Consider the following 25,291-nt stretch of genomic DNA (forward strand, 5'->3'; position numbering starts at 1 on the left):
ATGAATCAGAAGGAACAACCGGCGAAAAATGCTGGTTGGTGACAGTGGACACGTGAGAGGGATGATAAAAGGGCGACGAGCAAGGAAAAGAGGGTCGGTTGCATAAAGTCCGTCCGATCAACTCAAGAGGCGATTACGTAGTGTCAGGGAGACACGGTGTGTGCGCGTCGAAGTCCGAAGGAACCTGACCGAAAGACTACTTTGACCCTTGAGCGGACCGACCCGGATCACGAGGTATGACCCCATTGTCTGTAAACTCTCCCTTCGCGTATCCGAACTCAGGCGACAGTCGCTCGCCTCTCTTGTAATTGTCATGTTAGCTTAATAAATCGTTGTTGTTGTTATTATCCGTTGTAATGTCGTTTATTCGAATGTCGTCACCGCCGCTCTATCGTCGGACCCATCCACTTCCTCCACTCGCGTAACGCGAAACCCATCCGAATCGCCATCTTGACGTGGGCAGGTCCAACGGACCTGTTAGCCGGGAAAAGGAGGAACGAGACGCCGTCCGCTTCCCGGCGCCCACATGTATATAATTGTATACATGTTACAACTGTTCACATTGTAAGTCTCAATGTAGGCAAAGTAGCCTAAATTGTTTTTTTTCATTTTTTTCAGGGCTAAGTCAGTCAACAAGATAGACAGCCCTCTTAATCTTTACTCTAATGTAATGTAATGTAATGTAATGTTGATAAGAATGAGCAACTATATGAGAGCTACAATGATTGAATGTCGCCTTACTGGACTGGCTCTAATTCATTATCATTATTATTTTCATGTCGACATTGAGGAAGTTGGAAATATATTCGCGACATTGCATTCAAGGAGAATGCAATTAGATATGTTATATGCAATTGATGTTTCGTTGAAGACACGAAACATTATTTTATGATGTACATAATGTGTTATTTCTTATTTCACTAGGCACACCCCTGAAAATTTTCTAATGACGTGCCTTTAAGGAGCTGGAGACGACTTCTCTTGTAGGACTGGGTGACGACTGTAACCATCGGAAGAACGGGCGACGACTTGTTGAGTCGTGGAGGAATGGCGGCGACTGCCTCAACAGGCGGGCGCCGCCCATTAATTGTTATATTAAAGTCGGTAGCATACAGACAAGAGGCCAGAAGGTCGCTTTCGGCGTCGAGAACATGTAAGACCAGATGCTCTCAAGTAAAAGTTGACAATTATCGAACGACAATTATCAATTATATATACGACAAAATTGTATTATTTTCGGTTAAAGTCCGGGTTCCCACAAATGTGTACAGGCCTATAAGATCTCGAATTTGAAATTATAGTCAGAACGAGCAATTATTTATTGTGACATCGTCGCGATGCTGGGCTGCCATATATTTAATCATTTATTTAATTTAAAATTTATGTTCTCCACCTGAAATTAGTAGTGACTTGCCCCTATACAGTACATCATACTTTTCCTTTAACAATAGTCATGTCGGTCATCTATGTAACACCTTTCGGAAAAAATTTTTGAATTGAAATAACATGACTACGGATTAGCATCGGAAGTTCTTATATACTTAATCGGAGCCTCCTGCCCCTAAGATGTCCATATCTGGTTTAATTTTTTATCTATCTGACTCCGTTCTCGAGATTAAGGAAAGACAGAAAGACAATGGAAATTTATAGGTCTACAATATTTTTAAATTTCAGCCAAATAAAATTTAATCCAGTTAAACATTTTATTAAAACTGCAGCTTCTTGAACAAAAAAGAGTGGACTGATCTCGTAACCTCCTGGAATACAGATGTATTGACCCCCCTCACCAAGGTGGTGGTTGGTGGTACGACATCATCATCCGCGGCCGCCTATGAGGCGAAGACTTGCAGACTATGACTCGAAGTTTAGTTTTGTATTCATTGGAACGCCGGCGCGCTTCGGCCTCATGATGTTAGCTTCCAGGAGGATTTATACGGCTAGCCGCGGAGTACTCGATCAGCCGACTCCCAGTAGATGTATATCGTTCGTGCTATATATACTAGGAAGAATAATGTCAAGAACCCGAAGGGTGTGTTTGCATTTTGTGTCGTTTAATTTTTTTCCATTTGCAGTAAATACTTCGATAAGCTCAAAATATATTCCTTGATAACTATACCCTAGAAATTTATAGAATCGTATTTTGAATATAAAATTTAACTAGGAAAGTTAAGAAAATAGTTTAAAAAATCTGTTATATTTGGTTTAATGGTGTGACTATCATGTTCGTTTACCTGTTACCTAGCAGCGCAGAAACAATTTTAAAAAATATGTATTACGAAATACATATCTCCTGAAAGAAAAACATCACAGAGATGTAACTCATGAGTATTTTAATTTCATATAGCTTGGAGGAAGTGATTAATAACTTGGTGTTCCCTAAAGCTGTGATTCCCTACGCAACTTTTGGTTCAATACAAATATTATATAATCGTTTTATCAATTCTTTATTAATACAGGAAATCAAGATCCTTGTAATTCCAATGAATCCGGCTATTATTATTTAATTTAGAAGGACCAGCGGAGTTTATCGTCTATAAAAATTGGGTTACGTAATCTGTTCTAAGTATTTTTTCGTCGTTTATATGAATATAAATGAGATCGATATCAGATTGTTTACTTTTTAATAATAAATAACTGCAGTTATTTGATTTTAAGATTATTTGCCTTAACAAGTTTGTAATACGTCGTTTATCTTGACTTGCACGTTGTTAATATCACCGGGCGGAAGTTGCCACAACATTCACATTCGCAAGCGCCTTTCCGGTCTCTGCGGACATGCGCTCTGAGGTAGGAACGTATAATCGGGATAATTATCTGCACCTCGTCACCGATGTTTAATTACAGATCGTATTTGACCAAAATTAATCCATTTTCCGTACAGATAAAGCCTTCTTAAATTAACAATAACTCAAAATCGGCAAATTCAATTACCTCCAAATTTTATCCTTATATTTTATAATGACATATGTCCAAACCCTTTAACTCACATGTTCGGGATATTAATTAATACTTTCTAAACGGAAGGCAAACGTAATAAGGTAGTGCTTGGTGTTAAATTAAAAGAAACGAGCAATTATTTATTGTAACATCGTCACAATACCAAGCTGCAATTTTAAATCATTTATTTAATTTAAAATACAGTGGGTTATCGGTTAACCCACGCTTTCGAACACTTTCGCGAAAGATTTTTGTGATCGGACAACGAACACTTCTCTGAACAAACATAAAAAGAAGCGACGGAAATAGCAAATACCGATTGATTTTCCCTTGTTTTCAGGTAACAATTCGAAACTTTTCGGAGCGCGGGAGACGTCAACATCGACGCTCAATCCGATATATACTGATCAGATAGTATTCCTCGAACTTTGAAATACTCCCTTGTAATTCTAGCCTTCTATTTTTCTGACAGAAACAATTCTTTTATAGTATTCGCGAGACTGTCGGGCGGGCACTCGTTAAGTTTTGCGTCGGTTTTTATTTCCGAAAGGTGAGAGTATAATAACAAAGGTAAAGACTGGGCAGTATGGCTTGAACAAATCTACAGAAGGGCGCAGTTCAATCTTATCTAAGAAAGATACAGTATAATCAAGAAGATTCAAGCAGCTTAAGAAGTAACAAAAATCACATCTGAGAAATAAAGAACATTGAAGCGCTCATAATGAAACTTGAAATGGATCTGACGACAGAAGAACACCAAGAAACTCGGCAAGATATGTTTTATTATGAAAAAGAGGATTAATGCCGAAATCTGTTATTAATTAAAGTTCTTTTGAAGAAGTGGGGAATGTCAGATCAACGGACTTAGAATGGCATCCAAACCAGGTTGAGGTTAATGGGCTTGGGGATCTCTACAATTACAATGCTATTAATTACTTCTGAAAATCCTGAAGAAGAAAGGAAAGCAATCGACATTAGACAGATTCTTTAACTCCCACAAACGGAAAAAACATGACTAATAAAAATGCAAGACTGTGTATGTGTGTATTTTTATTATTACATATAAATAAACTTAGTAAGAAAGTATATGTTTTTTACTTTTTTGGGGTCTCCAGAACGAATTAATTAAATTCCCATACAAACCTATGGTAAATTGATAATCGGTTAACGAACAATTCGGATAGCGAACAAAGTCTTGGAACGGATTATGTTCATTAACCGATCACCCACTGTATATTCTCTCTGCCTCAAATTAGTAGACTTGCCCTTCTACATTATACTTTTTCCGTTAGCAATAGAGTCGTGCCGATCATCTATCTAACACTTTTAGGGGGAAATTTTTGAACTGAAATAATATGACTTCCGTTTGCATCGGAAGTTCTTGTATAGTTAATCGGAGCCTCCTGCCCTAAGGTGTTCATATCTGGTTTCGTTTTTCATCTATCTAATTCCGTTCTCGAGATTAAGGAAAGACAGGAAGACAGACGGCGGACGGACAACAATGGGAATTTATAGGTCTACAGTGGCGTGCCGTCATTGGAAGCGATGGAAGCGCCGATTCCACCTTCCAATGACCTTCCCTTGTATTTTATAAAATATAAATTTTCATATTTTAACGTACTTTGCATTAATTAAAATTAATATTTTATTATAACTGCATTATGTATCTTTTACAAATTTCTATACTACATGTGAACAAAACGATAAGATTGCTATTGTATATTCGAATAATTCGGTGGCGGAAGGAGTGTCGAAACCGGGTCAGTTTCCAATCAGCCATATTATATAGGCATTGGCACATGCGGTTTACAGAGCACCAACCTCACCCGGTTTAGCTGGTAGAAGCAACACACGCATAAAGCATCTAATTTTATATCCCAGACCGGTTCTGAGCTGTTAGCCGCATGCCCGTCAACTTCCAAGCAGCCAGATTATAGGCATTGGCGCATGCGCTTTACAGAGCACCAACCTCACTCGGTTTAGCTGGTGGATGCTTCACACATAAAGCTTCTAATTTTATATCCCGGACCGGTTGTGGGCTGTTAGCCGCCTGCCTGCTAGATATTCGGCCGCCCTCGCCCGATTACGTGAATCACGAGTAGACTAGATCAACGGCGGGCAACACCCGGCCCGCGGGCCAGCTACGGCTGGCGAAAAGTTTCTATCCGGCCCGCGAGATCTTTAATAAATTATTAAATTGGAAAAATAACTAATTAATAGTTATTTTTCCAATTCTTTGTAATTTTCGAAAACGATAAGAGAAATAAATATAGTAATTAACTTTTTATTTATTTATTTCATATTTGCAAACTAAAAAATTACGAGTCACAAGAAGGCGTCAATTAACTACTACGGCCCGCAGAAAAAACGTAAAATTTTTTCTGGCCCATGTTATAAAAAAGATTGCCCACCCTAGACTAGATTTATAACTTAACCCAACCGATAGGAGTTTACTGTCATGTTTTTATGATAGTTCTGTATAGTTGACAGGAGTTTAAAAAATCCATTAAAATATTTGATATATTTATTCCGCGTTTATTCTGCTCTCCCATCTTATATTACTTACGGATTTCAATGTTAAACCGGTGATATTACGATTTAGTATGTCCCATCTGTAAGGGAATGCAGAAAAAACGTGTACAATTCTAGTACAGTGTTAAAAAATTAACTGTTACTTTGGCAGCATCGTTTACAACCAAATTTAATGAACGAGACGTACAATGGTACAGAGAAAGCTGTAGAATTTATTTTCCTTAAATTTACGATTTATGTATCGGTTGTCATAAAAATTTGTTTCCACTTCTTTCCCAAGACTACAGATATTCAAGTACAAAGTAACCGGTTTCGACTTATTTCTACTTAAGAAGTAGTTAAATAATTAAGCGATTAGGGAATTAGAAACATAAATAAAACCCCGATGAAAGAGCCAAATTTTACTTAAACACAAGCTTAACCGAACCAATCTCTTGCCGAGTACAGCGGGGTCTGATCTCTTCATAATATTAGATGTAATAAAGACAGAAATTTTTCCAGTTCAATGAGAGTGACCGAAAAGTTGTAAATTTTGGAAATTTCCGCGAACACTTGGTCCTAAAACGAATTAGTTAAAAAACGAACGACGGACAATCTACTTAGTATTAAGTTTAACATATTTAGATTTTTACAGCTATGGCGAGAAACGTTTAAAATCTACAACCCTGTCGCGTCCTTTGATATAGGCTATACTAGTGACGCGACAAAAGAGGCATTTGACATTGACCGGTATCGGCACCCTCGGGATTTGGCACGCACACACCCACCTGGACCGTCTCCGATTCCATTCATTAGCCACTCGTAGGGAGCTACAGTATTTCACTAAGTGGATTGTTTTAAGATTTAAAAAGTAAAGAATATTTTGTTATTTTTATGTACGTTTCTTCGCAAAGTTATATTTAATTATAAGTTTCTTTAAAAGTATATTAATACAATTGAAGAATTTTTTTGTACTAGGCGTGTATATTCATCACACATTTTGTTTTACCAAGTAAGTTTTTCTGATAATTTTAATTTTAGCCCTTATATCGTGGCTAGTGATTCAAAAATTTATTTTAAAAAAGTTTTGGCTCAAGACCATATAATGAAAAAGAGAACATTATTAAAAGAGAAAGACCAATGCCTAAATTAAATATAAATACGTCAACAAAAACATTTCGACATTTTGACGATAAAATTTATGACGAATGACGATTCTTTCGTAAAATTGAAGCAATTTGGAAATCAAAATAGAATAGAATTTAACATTGGAAGACAATATAAAATAAATATTGAAAATTATAACGAGATAATTACGATTAATAGATATATCTAAATTAATAGATGTTATATGTTTTTTCTCGAAGCGAGAATTGGCATTTAGAGGGCACAGGGAATTTATTGAATCTAATAACGGAGGTAATTATATTGAACTTTCTTATTTATTAAGTATGTCAGATAATCTATTAAAAATACATTTAAAGAAGTATACGGTTTTTATTGGCTTATCGAACAAACTAATACAAATGGACCCTGACGCTCAATTAATTGATTGCCCCTGTAAGTCGGCTTCTTACAGAAACACGGCTTCCCTATCATCAAATGTCACGGCACGCCACTGTGTAACACTCGTTTGTTTCGTCCAGAAAGTGTACTCCTTGACGTAAATTTGACGTCATTTTTCGGTTTGTTCATTGTAAAACTGAGGAGATGACGTCAAATTGACGTTAGAGTGTACATTTTTTTTTTAAATGAAAAGAACGTGGCTATTATTAATTAGAAAAACATTTTAAATTAATTTTATAGAATGATGAGGTGTTTGTTGTTGTTTGAAATAAGTTAAAAAATTCAACAACGAATTTCGTTTGTTATAAATCTTTTATTGTAAATAATGGCTTTTTCAACAATAAGAAGTAGGCCTAGTACTATCTAATTACACCGCAAATCGCAAGACCCAGGGAAGATATAATAGGGAACACTTGACAATTTTACGTGTCATCCTTGCACAGGGCACGCTAATGGTCTCTGTATCGTTCCGATTTTAGAATGGACTACCGAAGGTGTACCAATTGATTACTCATAATTCTATTAATTATTCGCATTCATTATTTCAGGTATCGAACCAATTGAGAGTACTTTGACGATACACGTCATCCTGATTTTATCTTTTGGTCTTCGACTTACGAGTCACCCTGTGTAATGAAAGTAGTAGATAAATGTCAGTTATATAGTCATATTAATGATAAATGAATTACAGAACAATACGTCTAATTAGACGTATTGTTCTGTAATTCATTTATCTATTACAAATGCATGTTCTATATATATATATTATATAGAATTTTTAACAAAATTCATAATGTATTGGCAACGGTTTATATCGGAAACTGTCGCGATTCCAGTTTTTACCGTAATGGCGATTCTGTCTAGTCATTACGGGGTTTCTGGACAAACAAAAAACCCACGGAGAAGAGTGAGACCTTGACGATGGTTCCGTGGCTTCTAATGGAATTTCATTTCCTGTAACTAACTTCACTCGACAGAAGCACTCGAAAATATTTTTAGAATTTGTTCCTTTTTCGGGATATAATTGATAGTTTTACTAAATATACAATTTCGCAATACGAAAATTTAAACATTTCATTTCAGAATCCAATCAACGACTTTTAAAACTTCAAAGATTAATACAGACTGAGGCAGTATAAACCACCTGCAAACACACAGATATTTTACAATTTTGAAATGATGGAAACAGTTAGCGATTAAACACAGTAAAATTAAATTAAAAATGCCTGCGGCTCTGCGGGACTCGAGAGTTCGAATCCGGTTTAGAAGTTCATTAATTTTCGGGGTGAAGTGACAAAGAATGGCGCCCCAAAAATTCCCCCCTGAGGCGAGCCAAGTTTATGCTGCCGTTTTTCTCTTACGTGATGGCTAGATGGCTGAGGTGGTTAGGCCGCAGGGGTGGCCAAAACGTGGCGCATTGGAAGATTACAAGTGGCGCTTCAGTCAGTTCTGAGCAACATTGCCAGATTTGGCTTTTTTGCGATTAAGAATTACATAGAAAAATTAATTTTATATAGCTGTCTTGGCAAATTTTTCTACCCTACAATCTAGACGGCGACAGGGATTTTTTCCCCCACCCCTACATTACACGCGGCGACGGGGAATTTTTCTTTCTACCTTACATTTAGACGGCGAAGGGGAGATTATTTATACCCTACGTTCTACGCTTACAATTCTAAAAAATACAAATTAAAAAAAATAGGATAACTTACTTTGTTTCTGAGCTTTTCCCATTTTTCCACGTTTCCCGTCGACGGAACTAGACTCTTTTTCCTCCTTTCGTCTTAACACTTTTCTCTCTCTTTTTTTCACCTTTGTCTTGTGTTTTCTTTTGCTTTTTTGTCTTTCTTGCTGACATTAGGTGCGAGAGCAGCCAGAATAGTCTCTGGTTCTTTCCAACTAGATATTTTTCCGTGACCGGGATGTATTCGATCAGTGTATGCCTGCCTTTTTAGAAACACCCGAGAAAACTGCCGAAATACTCGTCGTGCACTCTAAACCAAGATAGTGCCGTATGAATGTCAAAAGATTCGCCCATGACATATTGCCACATTTCCTTTGAACGTTCCTTCGAGAGCCGAACTATTCCGCCAGCATTTTCGGCAACGCATAACGCATGATTTCCGGTCACTGCGATAACTCGATTTGCATGTTTGGCCACATTTCTGGCAAAGTTCCTCGGTGTGTTGGAGGCCCAGTTTTACGGCAAATTTCGGTCTGCCATCAATTCTTTCGTCTAATCCTAATTCGGAAGACTCTGCTTCTATTAACTGATAAAAACGTCGCCCAGTACACTCTTTCCAAAATTCGTCCGACTCCAAATCGCAACTCGACACGACAAACTTGTGAAAAATCTATTCCAAAAATTGCCGAATACGCTTAGCAAATTTGTCAATACATTTATTCCAAGCGCTTAAATTCACAATGTAAATTAAAATTATTATTAATTACGTTATAATAGAAAAATTCCAAAAGTAACAAAAACTCAAGAAAATCTTTTTGCACGACAACACGCCTACTCCACTCTCGGGGGAAAAATTTGCATACTTCCGATCAATCGCGATTCTACGGATCAAAGCGCCCTCTACGGATTTCATTAATTGATAACGAAATCCCGACAAATTCCCCGTCGCCATCTTGAATGTAGGGGAAAAATTTCCCCAGCGCAGTCTAGAATTTCCCCGTCGCCCTCCAAAATTTCCCTGTTGCCGAGTTCGCTACCATAGGTAACATTAACCAAAAATACATTTAAAGAAGTATACGGTTTTTATTGGCTTATCGAACAAACTAATACGAATGGACCCTGACGCGCAATTAATTGATTGTCCCTGTAAGTCGGCTTCTTACAGAAACACAGCTTCCCTATCATCAAATGTCACGGCACGCCACTGTAGGTCTATAATTTTTTTTCAAATTGCATCCCAAAAAGTCGATGAAGTGAAAATAGTTTTTTTTTATAAATTATAAACCTAATTTGATATTACCGGTACATTAATAAATATTCTAAAACTGATTACTGAAAAGTTACAAGTCTGTCGGGAGAGGTTAAAATCGAAAATCTTTTTGTAGCGAATGGCACTTCATAGAAAGTTTTGGTTTTACTAAAATACTTTAAAAAGAAAACAGAGATAAATTATAAATAATAAAATAATTATAATTAGCTAGTGTTAAAAATTTAGCTAGAAAACGCTTCTGAAAAGTTAGAACATAAAAATAAGGATTTAATCGACAAAATAAAGGATTAAAATGACAAAATTGAGTGTAAAACGCAAAAGGTGGGCGTGGGAATAGGGAATAAACGGAAGTGGGGTCAAATATAAAACTTAAACCGTGTAAAATAAGAAAAGGGTCTAAAAAGGTTCACATGAAATATTTAAAAAGGACCATAAAATTTTAATAAATGATAAAAGTATTTTAAAAAAATTTAAGACGTTTAAGATTTAAAAAAAGTTCTTTAAAATATTCAAACTTTTAATAGAAAAATGAGAAAAATAACAGGTTTTAAAGTAATTTAAATTGTTAAAACTTTGCTTTTTTCCCCTTCATTATTGCCGTAGTTCAAAAGGCATAATACAGGAGTATTTATAACCACTTTTTTAGTCTATTAAGTTTTTGAGGCAGTTTATCTCGAAAATGCACAATATTTTATATAACACTAATTGAAACTTTGTAGATAATGCAATATTACACGTTGTGTAATACTGCATTAGGCTATCTACAAAGTCTCATATCGTAGTAAGCTGTATAAACATTTTTCCACTGACCGAATGCAATTTGACGGTTACTCGGTTGTAACTTATAGACATTAACATAGCAGTTATCCGAAAAAAACATTTTCCTCCTCGATCAAAATTCTCTCAAAGAGAGAAAAAGTCGAGAAACACCAGAGCCAATTGTCATATTTGCATCAACCTACTCATTACGATTCGGTGATTTAACGAAAAATCAGGAATTTGCGTCTGCCACAACACTTTATTTACAATAAGCAAGGAATCCAGAACAGGAAATCAGTATAAACTACGAAAAGGAGGTTGAGTAAAATTGGGATGGGCGACGGACAACTGAGCTACTGTCAACTTGGTTTCAAACAAAAGGTGAATAATAGACAAAATACAAATTTTTTTATTGTTTTTTTTATTAAAATTACCATTCTTTTTTATTGATCTACTACCCGGTAAATTTAAATAATATTTTTTAAGAAACGAGTTAAGCGAGTTAAAAGAACTCGCTTAACTCGTTTCTTAATTATTAACAAACATATTCACACATGTTACACACTTTATTTATTTATTTATTTTTACAAGTAAATAGAAAAGTCTCGAAGGACAGTTGCTATCTACCACCAAAATTAACAAATATACGTAAAAACAAAGACAACAATTACATACAAATAAAAATACATTACATTATACATTAAATATAGTATAAATTAAAACAAAAAAGTATAAAAGTTCTTCGAAAGAATTGTTTTCGAATAACTACTTTTCTTTGATGTGCTGTGTTAACCGTTTGTGACATACAATAATTAACGATGCTACAGTACGTTATTCCAAAACGCTTCCTTTTCCTAAGTTGGAGATAACTCATAACTTATAACTCATATTTCAATAGTCTTAACCACACTTATATATATATATATTGTAAATAAATAAATAAATATATATATATATATATATTTATTTATTTATTTATCCGCCAAATCGTATGCTTGATAAGCATGCAAAAATTTTTAAGTTTCCGTGGCCCAGATGACGGTCGCCTAACTGTCGTGTACTCGTAAAATTCGCCACTGGTCACGGAGGAGGTTTGAATAAGGAGATACGACGATAAAGATGAATTTTCTGATCTATCTATTACGTAGTCAGTCCTTTCATGAGATTCGATAAGTTATTCATCTTTGACGCTCATCCCGCTTGTTTTTTTAGCGTTCTGTTCGTTGGAGTGCTGTGTAAAAGGTGTAGTTTGTCATCAAAAATGTTTTCCCCTGAGACAACCACGAATAAGCCTGATAGAGTTGATCTTATGAGAATCCACTGGTGTGCTCAGTGGACACTCATAAGATCATCTCTATCGGTCTGCTTGTTCACAGACATTGAGTTTTATATCCAGGTACCAAGATTATATGTAACTATCTCTCTCGAAGTAAAATGGATGCGTATTATGTAAACAAAACCGTGAAAATTTTGAGTGCAAATTGTGATAAATAAACCGTTTGTTAAACGTTAAAAGTGCTCGTATTTGGTCTTCTGTACCAGTCTCATTTAAGTCTCCTCCATCCGCGTACAGAATTCCCCATACAGATTTTTTCCCACCCCTCTGTGGTGTCGATAGGTAGACGTCAATAAATTTTGATGTCAGATCCTGACGTTTTCATAATTTATAACTTGGTAACACAGTCGATTTCCAGATAGAACTGCTAATTATTAATGTAAGCAGAGTTTAAAATCTGCTACTCATAAGAACCCTTCTTCAGTAACTCCACGTGCGCTCTGGTCAGGAATTCGGAGAACTCAGGAGTCACGAAGCAGAAGGAATAGCTTGGACTGGGGATACAAGAGAGGAAGGTTCTGGCCTTTCACCCTAGACGTGTGTGCAACGGACGTAAAATTCATATGCTTTTTTGATCATCTTTCTTTTTACTTTTATTATTGTATTTATAATATTTGGTGTTATTATAATTAACAATTCCTTTCTTTCCCCCTATACATAAATATCTGCCACTTTTATAACATTACCTAAAAATGTCTTGCACGTGTAATAATAATTAAAGATATATAAAGATTTTTAAATATAATATCGTAGCAGATGGCGTCACACACGCAATTTTAAATGTTGCGGGGAAAATTAAGCAACTCGTTGCTGAATTTTTTAGAAATAGACATAAATATTGTAAATGTAATTAATTTATATTATTGATTTTTAAATATGTTTAGAAGCTTGGAATGTATTTAATTTTTGTGTTTAATTGAATGCAACGACTCGATTGTTAAACGTTATAAACTAAATCGTTTGTGGACTGTTCCAGTTTTTCAAAATGTAGGGATCAGAACTTGATTTACTTTCATTGATTATTATTAAACATTATTGTTGCTACATCCATTATTTTCAATCAACGTTATTGATTACATTTAGAAACTAATGTAAATAGTTTTGTAATGTAGTTCATATCTTTTGTAATAAATGTACAGCTAATGGATTTCTTTGAATTTAATATTGGCTGTTATTTTTCAACTGAGTGTAGTGTATATTTTCGAACAGTTAAACTTATGATGTTAAACTGTGTTCCTCATTTTAAATATATACATATTTATTTATTTATTTAAACAGCTATTTTAAAATTTATTTTGCGGTTTATGTATTAATGTAAAACGAATTTTAGTAACAGAAATGTTTTTAAAATGAAATTTCTTCTGACTCTGTTTTTAATAATTTGTTTGCATCGTATTATTTCAGGAAATGGTAAGTAACCTAAGTGAGCTGTTAACTATAAATGAAGTGAATGCTAAAAATTAATTATTAAGATAACTGAAAACATTTTGTAATGTTTAGAAACATAGAATTCAATTTTGATAAATATGTAAAAATTAGAAAACCTTTAAAAATTTTCTAGATAAATTATTATTAATGCTTATCATAATAATGTATTACTGACAGTTCGAATTAGACCAGGAGTCACCAAACTACGATCCGCGGGCCAGATCCGGCCCACGAAGGTCAGTTCATCCGGCCCGCCGCTGCACTGTGCCACAAATGAGCTAAAATGTAATTATTTATATGAAAATATCATAGATTGTAAGATGAACTTACTATGCAGAAAAAATACGTATAAGTAAAAATGCCAAAATTGGTTCAATCTGATTTTTGCATTTGACAGTACTATAACTTTTAGGAAAATCAGTGAAATAAAAAATTTGGCGACTTTCTGCGACTTTGAATATCACAGCGCTTTTTGTGTAAGCACCTGCAAATAAAGTTTCTAAGAAAAGCGATTACGAGTTTGCTGCAGCAATCGTGTTTGTGTATTGGTTGTCTTTATTTTTTTTTGTGAATTCAGTATATTGTATTGAACAAAATGGTTATGCGGCCCGCGCTTGTCATTCTCTCAGTTATCTGGCCCGCTGTGAAAAAGTTTGGTGACCCCTGGATTAGACGATTCGCAGATTCCAATTTTTAGTTTGTTATTTTTTTCTCGTATAAAATAAAATAATTGTGATTGGGTTATTTCCGAACAAGATACGGTCATAAGTTGAAGATACTGGAAAATTTTTTGTGAGAGCAAACAAACTGCTTACTTCACTATACGTTTATTCGCATCTCGCGACGGGCTACCACATGGAGTTTTCCGGGTTTTCTTCACGTTAGTAACACCTAAATAGAGACCAGTTTCCCATAAAAGACCTCCCAGGAGGCAGTCTTCCCTATCAGATCGTCCATGTGTTCTGTTGCCGTACACCAATAAAACCATAAACCAAATCGTTATAGGTTTATTTTCTTTATTTCAGAAATGTCAGCCCTTCTCAATTATTCATTTCTCATTTCTCCAATCTTTTCATTTTGTAACTCGCGTGTCATTAAGTAAATATATATATTTTTTAAATTCCAAAAGGTTTCATTTAATGGGATAAGGTAATGCTATACAACAGAAATCTACAGTACCAAAGAAAGGAAAAGTGGAAGACTGTCTATGGAGACTGGCTCGAATTTAGGTGTTAAGACAATATTGAATAGAATTATTTTAATACTTTAAATTTCAATGAGCAAATTGAGATTTTAAGACAAATGGAAAATTCCGGGGAAAAAAACGGTTTTCTAGAGCAAGGAGTTCCAAGCTACTCCCATGGAGTCAACCGTTTATCTAAGGCAGCGATGGCAAACCTTTCTCTGAAGGTGTGTCAAGATTTAGTTCGAAATTAAAAAACAAAATCGAGAGTCAAATACTTAATAATTTGAGTAATTAAAAACAATAACAAAAAATGCTAACAAATTTTACTCTAACTTTTTAATCGATATCAGAAAAATAACAATTAGTTCTAGGCAAGCAAAAAGAAAACACGAAATCTGCTGTTGCTTATTTGATGATAATTTTCTATATGGTTCATAATTTGTGGCCTTTAATAGCTTTAGGAATCTGCTTTCATACAACACGTGGAAAGTGTCTATGAGATCTATCAAATACATATATATATGTATTTATAATTTGTAAAAACCTAATATTTTCTAAACATTCAATGCGAGTATCTTGAAAAAGTCAAGCGAGTCTCTGCGTTAACCTGAGTCGTGGGTTCGCTATAGCTGATCCAGGAGTTCTAGTTACTAGGAATCTTTTAAGAGTCGGTAAAAAATTTACTTATATCATATTTAAAATTGTAAGAAAAATATCAATTATTATCTTTAAATTTTATTAAAGTAAAACAGACAATTTTGAGGAGGGACAAACAAGTCCGAAACACAAGCTTAAAGTGTATGTGTTCAGGTGAACTAAATAAAAAATATTATTTCTGATCTGTAAGACTAAATATCTGCATCCATAATTTTCCAGTATAATAAGTCCTGTTAATTGATAAATGTACTAGTATACAAAGATAAATTTAAGTTATGATAAAGGACACAAAGGCATAATAATTGAATTTTGAATTTTGATTTACAATGTGTTTAATAATAATAATCATAATAATAATATGAATATACAGTATATTAATTCGTATTTAGTTATTTATTTCATTTTATTTGCAATTTTGTTCATATGTTAATTCAGTATAGAAAGAGATCGGTAAATTAAATCTAGTTTCGGAAAAGATCCACAAGCAGAAAGGTTGGAAACTTCTGCTTTAGAATAGTTAATTTTTAAAGATGAGGGGCTTAAAGTGTCGGTCTATTGCTCAGGGGAAGCCGGAATCAATTCTGTGCGGCTGAAAAGTCCAGGAATGTTTCGGGGGCGATCTGTGCGATATGAAGGAAAACTTAAAAGTTACTATCGATCGATTTTTGAAATTAGTAATTGTGGAGTCAGTTGAATAAATTTATTTAGATAGTTAACTTTAAGATTTATAATAAAATACACTAGTCTACTCAATGTAAAACCAATTTTATATACTATCTTGCAGGAAATAGTAGTGCAAATTATATATGGAAAATTGCTGGAATTCAGGTAACGAAATTTGTATTATCGAATCTTATTTTACTAATATATATGCTATATACGTTGGTTATTTTTAGCGTTCTAATTATTTGCAATTGGATAAATCTAACAATTGTATAGTTGGAGGAGATGCTTCGTATTTGTTTAATATTATTCAACAAAAACTGAAATTTAGGTAACAAAAATTTTTTATTAAAAATTTAGTCTAAATACGTATAATTAACTATTTTATGAAAAAAATAATGCATTCAATTTTATATAAAGTTTTGTGTAAAAAAACGCAATAAATTAGTTTAAATAATTTATACATATACTCGTATATAAATATTAAATCATCAATTTCGTAGAAGTATAATTATATAATTATTATATTTATATATAACAAATTTTACTGGAGGATTAGTTCAAAGATATATATTTACTAGATACTTTCCCGTCAAGAATGACTGAAAATATTTAGTTAATACATATCTTTGAAATAATTCTCCAGTAATATAACACAGATTAAAATTCGTTAAGAATGATGGGGAAGTTAAGTGCAGTAGTTAATGGTCCGGTATTTTGTCTCAATCAGGTCAGTCGGAACCCCTTGTTAATTTGTTACCGTAATGTAGGGAAAACAGTGAAATGTATTGATCCCATCTCCTCCATAGTTAATACAGTATATTACGTTCCCATCGAACGTTACTCACTTGTCGGACTGAACCTACCAGAACAACATGGCGGACCATAACGGGATATAGATGCTTCTGTAGTCTTGACAAAGTTTTCTTTACTGTCTTTTCTGGGTAATAGAGATTTAATATTCTTTCGGTTTCTTAGATGAGATGAATTATATTCTAAATAAAAAATAACAAACAAATAGTTTTAGATATTTTCTTAGGCATAGATATACCATGCTTCTTAGTGAAAAATGGTAATACCAAATGATATAAAAAATACTATCGATTTTGGATATTACAAAAATAAAATTAATAACATTAATACATAATATGACAATGTTACTATTACTAATAATAATATTACTAAGAATATAAGAATAAAAATAATCATAAATAATATATAATATAATGTGTTATGAAGTAGCATCATCCGTGAAGAAAGAAAAACAACAAACAGACTTTGGTTATTAAATTAATAATATATTACCATGTACATAGTAAAACCTCACTTACTTAAATTGCTTTAGGGTATACAATTTCTGAACACATAAATGAAGTGGTCATCTAAATGAAGTTACGAAAACATTGCCATGCAGAACTGTAATTATAGTAACTGACCGTACAAAATCTTAAAACTTTAATATAGATTAAAAAACAGACAATAATAATAATATATTCACATAATGCCGTACACCTTTTGCAATATTCAGTTTTAACCTTTCATACAGGATAATGTGCATGGAGATCATAATTGAAGAGTAAATGTTCAGTTTTCTATAAAAAGAACTATTGGGCAAATCTCAACCAAACTTTGTGTACACGTTACCCTGAGTTATGTGGTTTCAATTTTCTGAAAAGATTTTACCTTAAAAATTCATCCACTTGGGCAAAATTTAGTGTTTCTTTCCTCTTAATATCCCACTGCGGGCATTTACTAACATAGTTTGGGAGTTAAGAAAGAAAGTGTAATAATTTTATTTCAGATACAGATGCGGTTACAGATATGAATGTGGAATTAACGATTAATGCATGATCATTTATCAAAGAATTCTGTAGAAGGTTTTACAACTCCTTTTATATCTGATATTCGATGAAAAAACAACAACAACAACAATAATACAATATGCACACCAAGGAGACAATAGTGTTAAATTTTGCTTTAACAACTGAATTTTCGAGTTAAGTTTGTTTCGAAACTCAAAACCATATACTCGGGATATGGTTTTGAGTAAATATGTGTGCGAAATTTGGTTGAGATTTACCGATAGTTTTTTCTACAAAGAGATCTGAACACCTACTCTTTGATTATGATCATCCTGTATTAATTATCACAGAATAATGGAGTATTTGAAACACAGGTTACGTGTATAATGAATGCAAATTGTTTGATGTAGGGTTAAAGTACTATGCAGTACAATTATTTCGGACACATAGATGAAATCAATACACCAACAGAATCAGAATGTTTATGAAATAGTAGTAAAGGTTTTATTTAAATATTGTATTTTAACAGGAATATTTTTTAAAAAATGATTAAACAGAAGTTTATAAAACGTCCAAGTATCAGTTGACAATTAAACTGAGTATTACATCAGTCATATCGATATTTTACTTCGTTGAGTGTAGCAAGTGACATGACAGACTGACTATCGTTGATTTACGTAGTTATCAAACCAATTTTAACAAAAATCATTGTTCGAAAGTTTCATGGTCTTTAACACAAGTTCTTTTAAATCTTTGTTCTCAATCATTTTCAAAAATATATTCACTCGTCGGAAATATAATCATTTAGCTCGAAATTTCGACCAACCTGTAACTCAATCAAAATAATGTAATATTTTTTTTCATATTTTTCAACATAACAGAAAAAATTCTGACGAATGATCATAACAACATGATAAAACATTCTAACTTAAAATAATAATTTATTTAAATTTGTATATAAATAAAGTCGTTATTATTATATTTTACTTAGATTCTTCACTTGATATCTAACATTGTAACATCCACAGACAACGCATTTTCTAAACTTCTTTCTTAAATTGAAAGAAGCACACAGGAGTGGATATAACTTTCGGTGATCTGGGCTTCGGGTTTCTTTAGGTTCTTTCTTCAAAACTTTTGAATAATAATTAAAAATACACATATTTTTAATTTTTATATATGAAGCTAGGTTAACCGTTATTAAATATTGACATTTTATTAATGTTATTAGCTGTTGCAAGCATCAAGTAAAAGTTAATCAAGTTGTTTTATTTGTATTTACGTTTAAAATTACATTTAATATCAAAATATAAATTTATAAAATAAGAATAAATGTTAAAATATAAGTCAAGAGCTAATTTCAAGCCTATTTTACGTACTGTTTAAAATTGGTTCCATAATATATAACATATTTTTTTTTTATAAATATCTAATGGTATTATTTCAATATAAACTGAAGTGTCAAAAAATTAAAGGCACCTACCTAGTAACATGTAGATCAAACGGTAATAAATCCTTTACTCGGCCCGTTGCTACTCTAATCAAGCTCACACATAACCGATAAGTATCGCTCCTATGGTGTCAAAAGCAAATGTTTCCACTCAAAGCATTTCCGCTGTGAGTAGAAAGTTACGACATTGAATATGCTGCTGTCTCTAATTTTTTGACACTTCAGTTTATTTTTAAAAATATTTAGTTATTGCATTGAATTAAAATTAAAATTATAATTTTTTGTGAAAGTTATCATAAAAAATAAAATAATTTTATCTTCAGATATATTTTGATAAAACCACTTCCCACTTCATTTGGAATTAAAAGAGAAAATGGAAGTTGGACAGGAATGGTGGGACAACTTGTGCATAACGTAAGATACAGCAAAACTAAATACTTTTGTAAGATACGTTGACTTTCGGTTTTCAAATTCGCTTATTGGATTGAAACTATATATTAAGCTAGAACTATCGTGGCTTCGGAGCGGAATTTAGGACATGGCCAGCGGCGCCTGCAGACTATGAAAAAGAAGAGACACGGGCTATAAAAAAAGGCACCGTATATTGCGCAAAGAGCTTCAAATGCTATGATTCAACGTCGAATCAGTTCTCCCACAAGGTGGCGCTGGTTGCACTCAGGGCTAACTTGGCCTTGAAAACAAGGAATAGTGTCTTGGTCAGCATACCAGAAAATCGCATGGGTCAATGGACAATATCGTTTATTAGTTTTTTTTATATTTACAGAGTAAACTAGAAGTCAAGAATTTTCTGTTGTTTGGAGCCCTCTCGGGAATTGGGAAAAGGGCAACCGAGACGAAAAGAGGGCATATGCCCCAAGTGCCCCAATGTACGGCGCCTCTGGACGTGGTGTTATGTCAAGCTGTTTAGAATACAGAATAAGTCGCGTTTTTTCTACATAAGAAAATTTCTACGCGACGGCAGCACGCAATTTTAACCGCAGTGACTTTTCAGGCGTCTACGTAAACAGTTAAATGGTTTCTCAGGCACTGGATTGTCCATGTTAAGTCTAATCTTCAACTGAAGTTAAAATAGGAAATATTTATTAATAATTATTAGTAAATATTGCATAATTTAACTTAACAAGTCAACTTTTTAAACGACTAAGTATGTGTTTCAGACCAAAAATATGGAACCAATAGGAAAAATTAACAAGAACACATTAACAATAGCACTAGTGAACAATACCTGTACAAAACATGTTCAGTATATCCACCATAGTGTTGGGATCGTCATTTCAGATGGTGGAGAACCTGTAACTTGTTCTCCTATTCCTGTTTCTGTTTGTAACTTGTACTCTTTTTTTACACCTTTTTGTGAGAAGCCGAAGGCACAGGGGCTGTTCCCTAATGCCACTTACTCGGCAGGGGTTCGAAAAACCTGCCCACGTTGTCGTCGGATGGCTTTTTGTAATGAGATGGTCAAAGATCTCTTTGATCTCTGTCCAGTCAGGATGCTGACACCAGTTAGGACAAAGTTTAGGATAATTCCAATCGCGTCCTAACTCGCGATTCGTAACACGATTTATAAGTAGGAGGGCACGTTAAACTATCGAGTGGGGAGGTCGCGTTGTGTAAGTCGATGAGATGTCCGGTTTCCGATTAATAGACAGGTTGACAGGTTTTAGTATCAAATCAAATAACAAATAACAAATCAAAATTTAATATAACTATAACTGTAAGATACATAGAAATACAAATACGAGACTAAATAGATTGATTATATTCGGATACATGCGGATAATAATTCTTGCTAGGCTTTTTCGCCTAACTTATTATCTATGTAGCGATGCGATTCCTAATTTCTATACCGCGAACGCGTCCCTAACTTGTCGAACGCGGAGAGAGAGTTTACAAATTTTTGTCAAATAGGTCAGAGAGTAAATGCTGTTCATGATGATGTACAGTATATGGCGTTGTCGGGTGACGGGTCTTGTCCTCGTGCGTTCTTCCTTGTGGTTGCACAGTCAGTTTTATGGAGGTAGAGGCATATAGAGCTCCTTCTAGCTCTGCTATAGAGGAACACTTCTTCATTTAGGACTAAAGTAGGAACTGATGACAAAACGCCACTTCTGTATGACAAAACGCCCTGAAGTGTAGGTGCTTCGTCCTTATATACTATTCTGCCTGGGAAAACTGGTCATGTGATCAGCAGTTGTTTGGAAACGAGTTACTTTTGCAGGCGCCAGTTTAGCGATGACTTTTGTTGATGTAACGATGTCGCTTTCCTCTCCTTTCACAATCGGATGTTATCATTTGGCAAATAACTGTTAAAATTCTCGTTCATTTGTTGACAGAGAACGTCATTCGATCCGCATCTAGTGCGATGTTTTTAAACGAAAGGGAAGGAAATGATATAACAATTTTCTTAAAATTCGATTAAAATATCCGTAAACTTATGATTCTCACATTTTTCTTGTGGTGCTGTATGAAACCTCGATTTCCGTGTCGGTACGTCTCAGAGATTTCTTGACATTCGCTTGAACTTTAGGAGTACATCAGTTCTCATCTCCTCGCTAACAGATGGCAGCTAACTTCGAGACTTATCAAGGACAGATTCTGTTTCTCTAAATTTCTAAAGCAGTTTTCCCACTGCGCTGTGTGTTACTGGAAGTTCAACTTCTCAACTTAATTCTCCAATGTTCAGACACAAAAGAATTGAATTTTGTCACCCCACTTTCTATCCATCCTTCTCGATCACAAAGAAGAATTATTTGTACTCGGTCTTCCTTATCAGCACCGTCAATCAATCTGTAACAAGAGAAAGTTTTCCATTGTTTACGGACTATATATTTTGAAGTTATCAATAGCTTTAAATAAAATCATTGCTTTGAATAGTTATTTCATTTCAATAAATAAACAATTGACATGAAGAATGCTAGTTAGCGTAAGATATACATACAGTCTGAATAATACTGAATAATAAATTTATTGAAAATTATTATTTATTTGTATTCGTGATTTAGAAAATTGAAGTTAAAAATACAGAAGTTTCTGACATCATAAATACACAAGGGTGGCGTTGTTAATTTCATCTTGTTTATATGTAATGTTCTTAACTTTAATCATAATTACCTTATTCAATATTAATTACTTTTTTTAATTTAGTATGTATATCTATATTATAACACCAATTAAGAGAAAAATTGCAAGGGAAACCAATTACTCTTAAAAAGTTTTTGAACGCATCTTTAGTGTGTATACAGTATGTATCACTATATATATATATATATATATATATATAGTAAATATACAGTGAAATCTGTATTTAGCTGATAAAACGTTCAATCTAGGCTTGGTATTGAGACTATTAGTCCATTTTTACGTTGCTTAAGCAGACTGCTATCTACGGACAACGAACCAAATTTTTTTAAAATTTCTCTTCTCCAAATTCTCTGTTGAGCCTCTGGTACAATAGATTACATGTTTTCTATGAATTTCATTTTAAAAGCACCTTGCTTATCTTCAATGTTATCATTTCATAGAACTTCTTCGTGTCCTTAAACTTGTCAAACATAGATTTCAGTTTTATTTTTAAATAAGACTACGCATCAACGTTGGTAGATTATTTGCATAATGAAAAGACGGCATTAAGAAATTCACAGAAGTTTAAAGAAGAAGAAAAAGTTAAATTTAGTCAGAAATTATACTTAACACTTCTATTACCAATATAGTGTATGTTAGTTGACTTTCACGTAAAAGTAGCCTTCAGTTTCGGCAGTTCTCTATCTATATCTAAATTCTGTTCCATCACACATTTTTCACAAAACAAGATGTGTTCGATTATTTAAAAAACTGTTAGATGTAATAGAATATATGCCAATGTCTTCTTTTATGCGGTCACCTGCCATAAGCGAACACTCAGGAGGGCTTTGGTCTCAAGTTCTGCTAAACCAGGAAAGGTTGATAAACCCAAAATACTGTATGTAATGTATATGTATAAGTATCTATAACAACACATATATGAGTCAAAAAACAGTTATTTTTGTTCCAATGTTTTAACATTGCAAAAACTAAATGATTGTAATTGAAGTTCTCCTATTCAACGTTGTCTGGAGAGATATTTAGCAATCCAAATCTGATACGGTGACATTTCAAAACATGCAGAAAACACTTTCGAAAGAGATCACTATGCCAGATTTTGATTGAATTTGGACTGTTAAATATCCTTCTACACAGCATTGAATAGAGGAACTTCATTTACAAACAACCGAAATCAAAATTAATTATTATGAATCTTTCTACATTATTGAAACATTTAATGTCGAATATTTTTATTTTTATAACTGCATATTCAGAATGCTGATCTTGCTATTTCTCCTCAACTCGTAACATATGAAAGATATCAAGATATTGAATTTTCTTCTCACATTAAATTTCAATCCATAACTTTCGTGACAAGAGCTGCAAAGAAATCGTCAAATTGGGGATCTCTTATAAAACCTTTTTCTTTCTTGGTAAATATATTTTTACTTATAATTGTTTTAAGCATCTTTAATTCAGAAACGCAATTGAAATTATTAAAAATATTTTAATAGCTCTGGATAACTACAATTTGTGCTACTATTATAGTTGGATTAGTGTTGCATTTAATTATCGACAGAGAATTTAAAGTAAAGGATATTAGTAAAGTTTGGTCTAGAAAAAAAGTCTTTTTGGTATCTCTTTGGCACTTTTATGTATAAAGGTAAAAGAAATAAAAATTTATTTATTTATATACGAAATATATAAATATAACATACATTTCATATTGATTTTTCAGGTGTAAATATAGAATCTATACGAGGATTTTCATCCAGATTTATAATCATAGTTTGGTGGTTTTCCATTGTAATTTTAGTTTCTAGTTACAGTGGAAATTTAAAATCTTTTATGACTTCCCCATCATTCGAAGAAATTCCTCAAACTTTTGAAGAACTTTCAACTGCTGTGCTAAAATCTCAATATTCTTGTGGTTGCTTGGATGGAGATAGCGCAATAACTTCGTTTATTGTGGTATGTTATGCATGATTTGCTTACTTGTTATGCTTATGTACATTTTGTCCTTTTTTTCGATAACAGAAATATTCTACTTTTAGAATGCAAAATCAGGATATGCAAAAATTTTAGCAGATCACGTCAAATTAAATAAAAAATATTTTTCTGCGAATGAAATAATCGATGAAGTGTTACAAGGGCATTTTGCTTTTATTCATACATATTATTTTATTAAAAAGTTGATGAAAAATCACGAAAGCAAACAATTCGTGGTTTCAAAAGATAAGTTTGCAAGTTTTAGCTTAGCATATGGACTACGTAAGGGTTTCCCTTTTACGAAGAATATCAGTAGAATGTAAGTTGTTTACTCTGATCATTTTGAATATTTTTAAAAAATATTAACCAAAGCTTTACAAACCAAATATTAAATACAAATTTATGTATTTAATTTACAGCACAACTCGATTATTTGAAGCTGGAATATCAAATAAAGATGATATTTTATCAATTCCTGTAAGATCATCTACCAATACTTCTGACTTTAGACCATTAACAATTGAAGATTTTTTCAGTACTTTTGTCCTTCTTATTTTTGGCTACCTGTTATCTATTTTATGTTTAATTTTTGAACTGTTATGGATCAAAATACATCTATTCTTTAATGAGCTTATTAAAATCAGATCATTATAAGTTAAAATCATTAACGTATGTTTCAAAATTCATATTTGATATTTGAATTTATGTGTATAATGATCCAAATTTAAATATAAATTCCAAAATTTTAGATTTTAAGATACTGTTATCTTGTATGTACTGTTTTACGAGATAAATAGATAAATAAATTTCTTGAAAGTTTTATTTCGAAATTTTTGTTATTGGATGAAAGTGCTATGTTACAAAATGAAAGTTTTAAGTGAATTGAGGTTCAAGTTTTTATTACATAATTATTTTGATGTAAATATATCCGCAGAAAGTGTAGGGAGTATTATAATGTCTTTTAATTTCTGA

General features: G+C 33.1%; 1 protein-coding gene and 1 pseudogene across 1 annotated transcript; one reads left to right on the forward strand and one right to left on the reverse strand.

The window, feature by feature from the left end:
• LOC136971487 (glutamate [NMDA] receptor subunit 1-like) lies at positions 1–24,957 on the forward strand. The gene is made up of 9 exons (XM_067265946.1): positions 1–34; positions 16,119–16,162; positions 16,231–16,328; positions 19,573–19,663; positions 23,605–23,763; positions 23,845–23,993; positions 24,069–24,301; positions 24,385–24,638; positions 24,739–24,957. Exons 1-6 carry the CDS (start codon positions 1–3, stop codon positions 23,989–23,991), a joined length of 573 nt encoding a protein of 190 aa, XP_067122047.1. The 3' UTR covers positions 23,992–23,993; positions 24,069–24,301; positions 24,385–24,638; positions 24,739–24,957.
• LOC136971496 (U6 spliceosomal RNA) lies at positions 7,413–7,512 on the reverse strand (annotated as a pseudogene).
• Positions 24,958–25,291: the final 334 nt, after the last annotated feature.

This window comes from Centruroides vittatus, unplaced genomic scaffold, assembly GCF_030686945.1.
Source record: "Centruroides vittatus isolate TY-2023 unplaced genomic scaffold, ASM3068694v2 contig_2568, whole genome shotgun sequence".
In the NCBI taxonomy this organism is placed as follows: Eukaryota; Metazoa; Arthropoda; class Arachnida; order Scorpiones; family Buthidae; genus Centruroides; species Centruroides vittatus.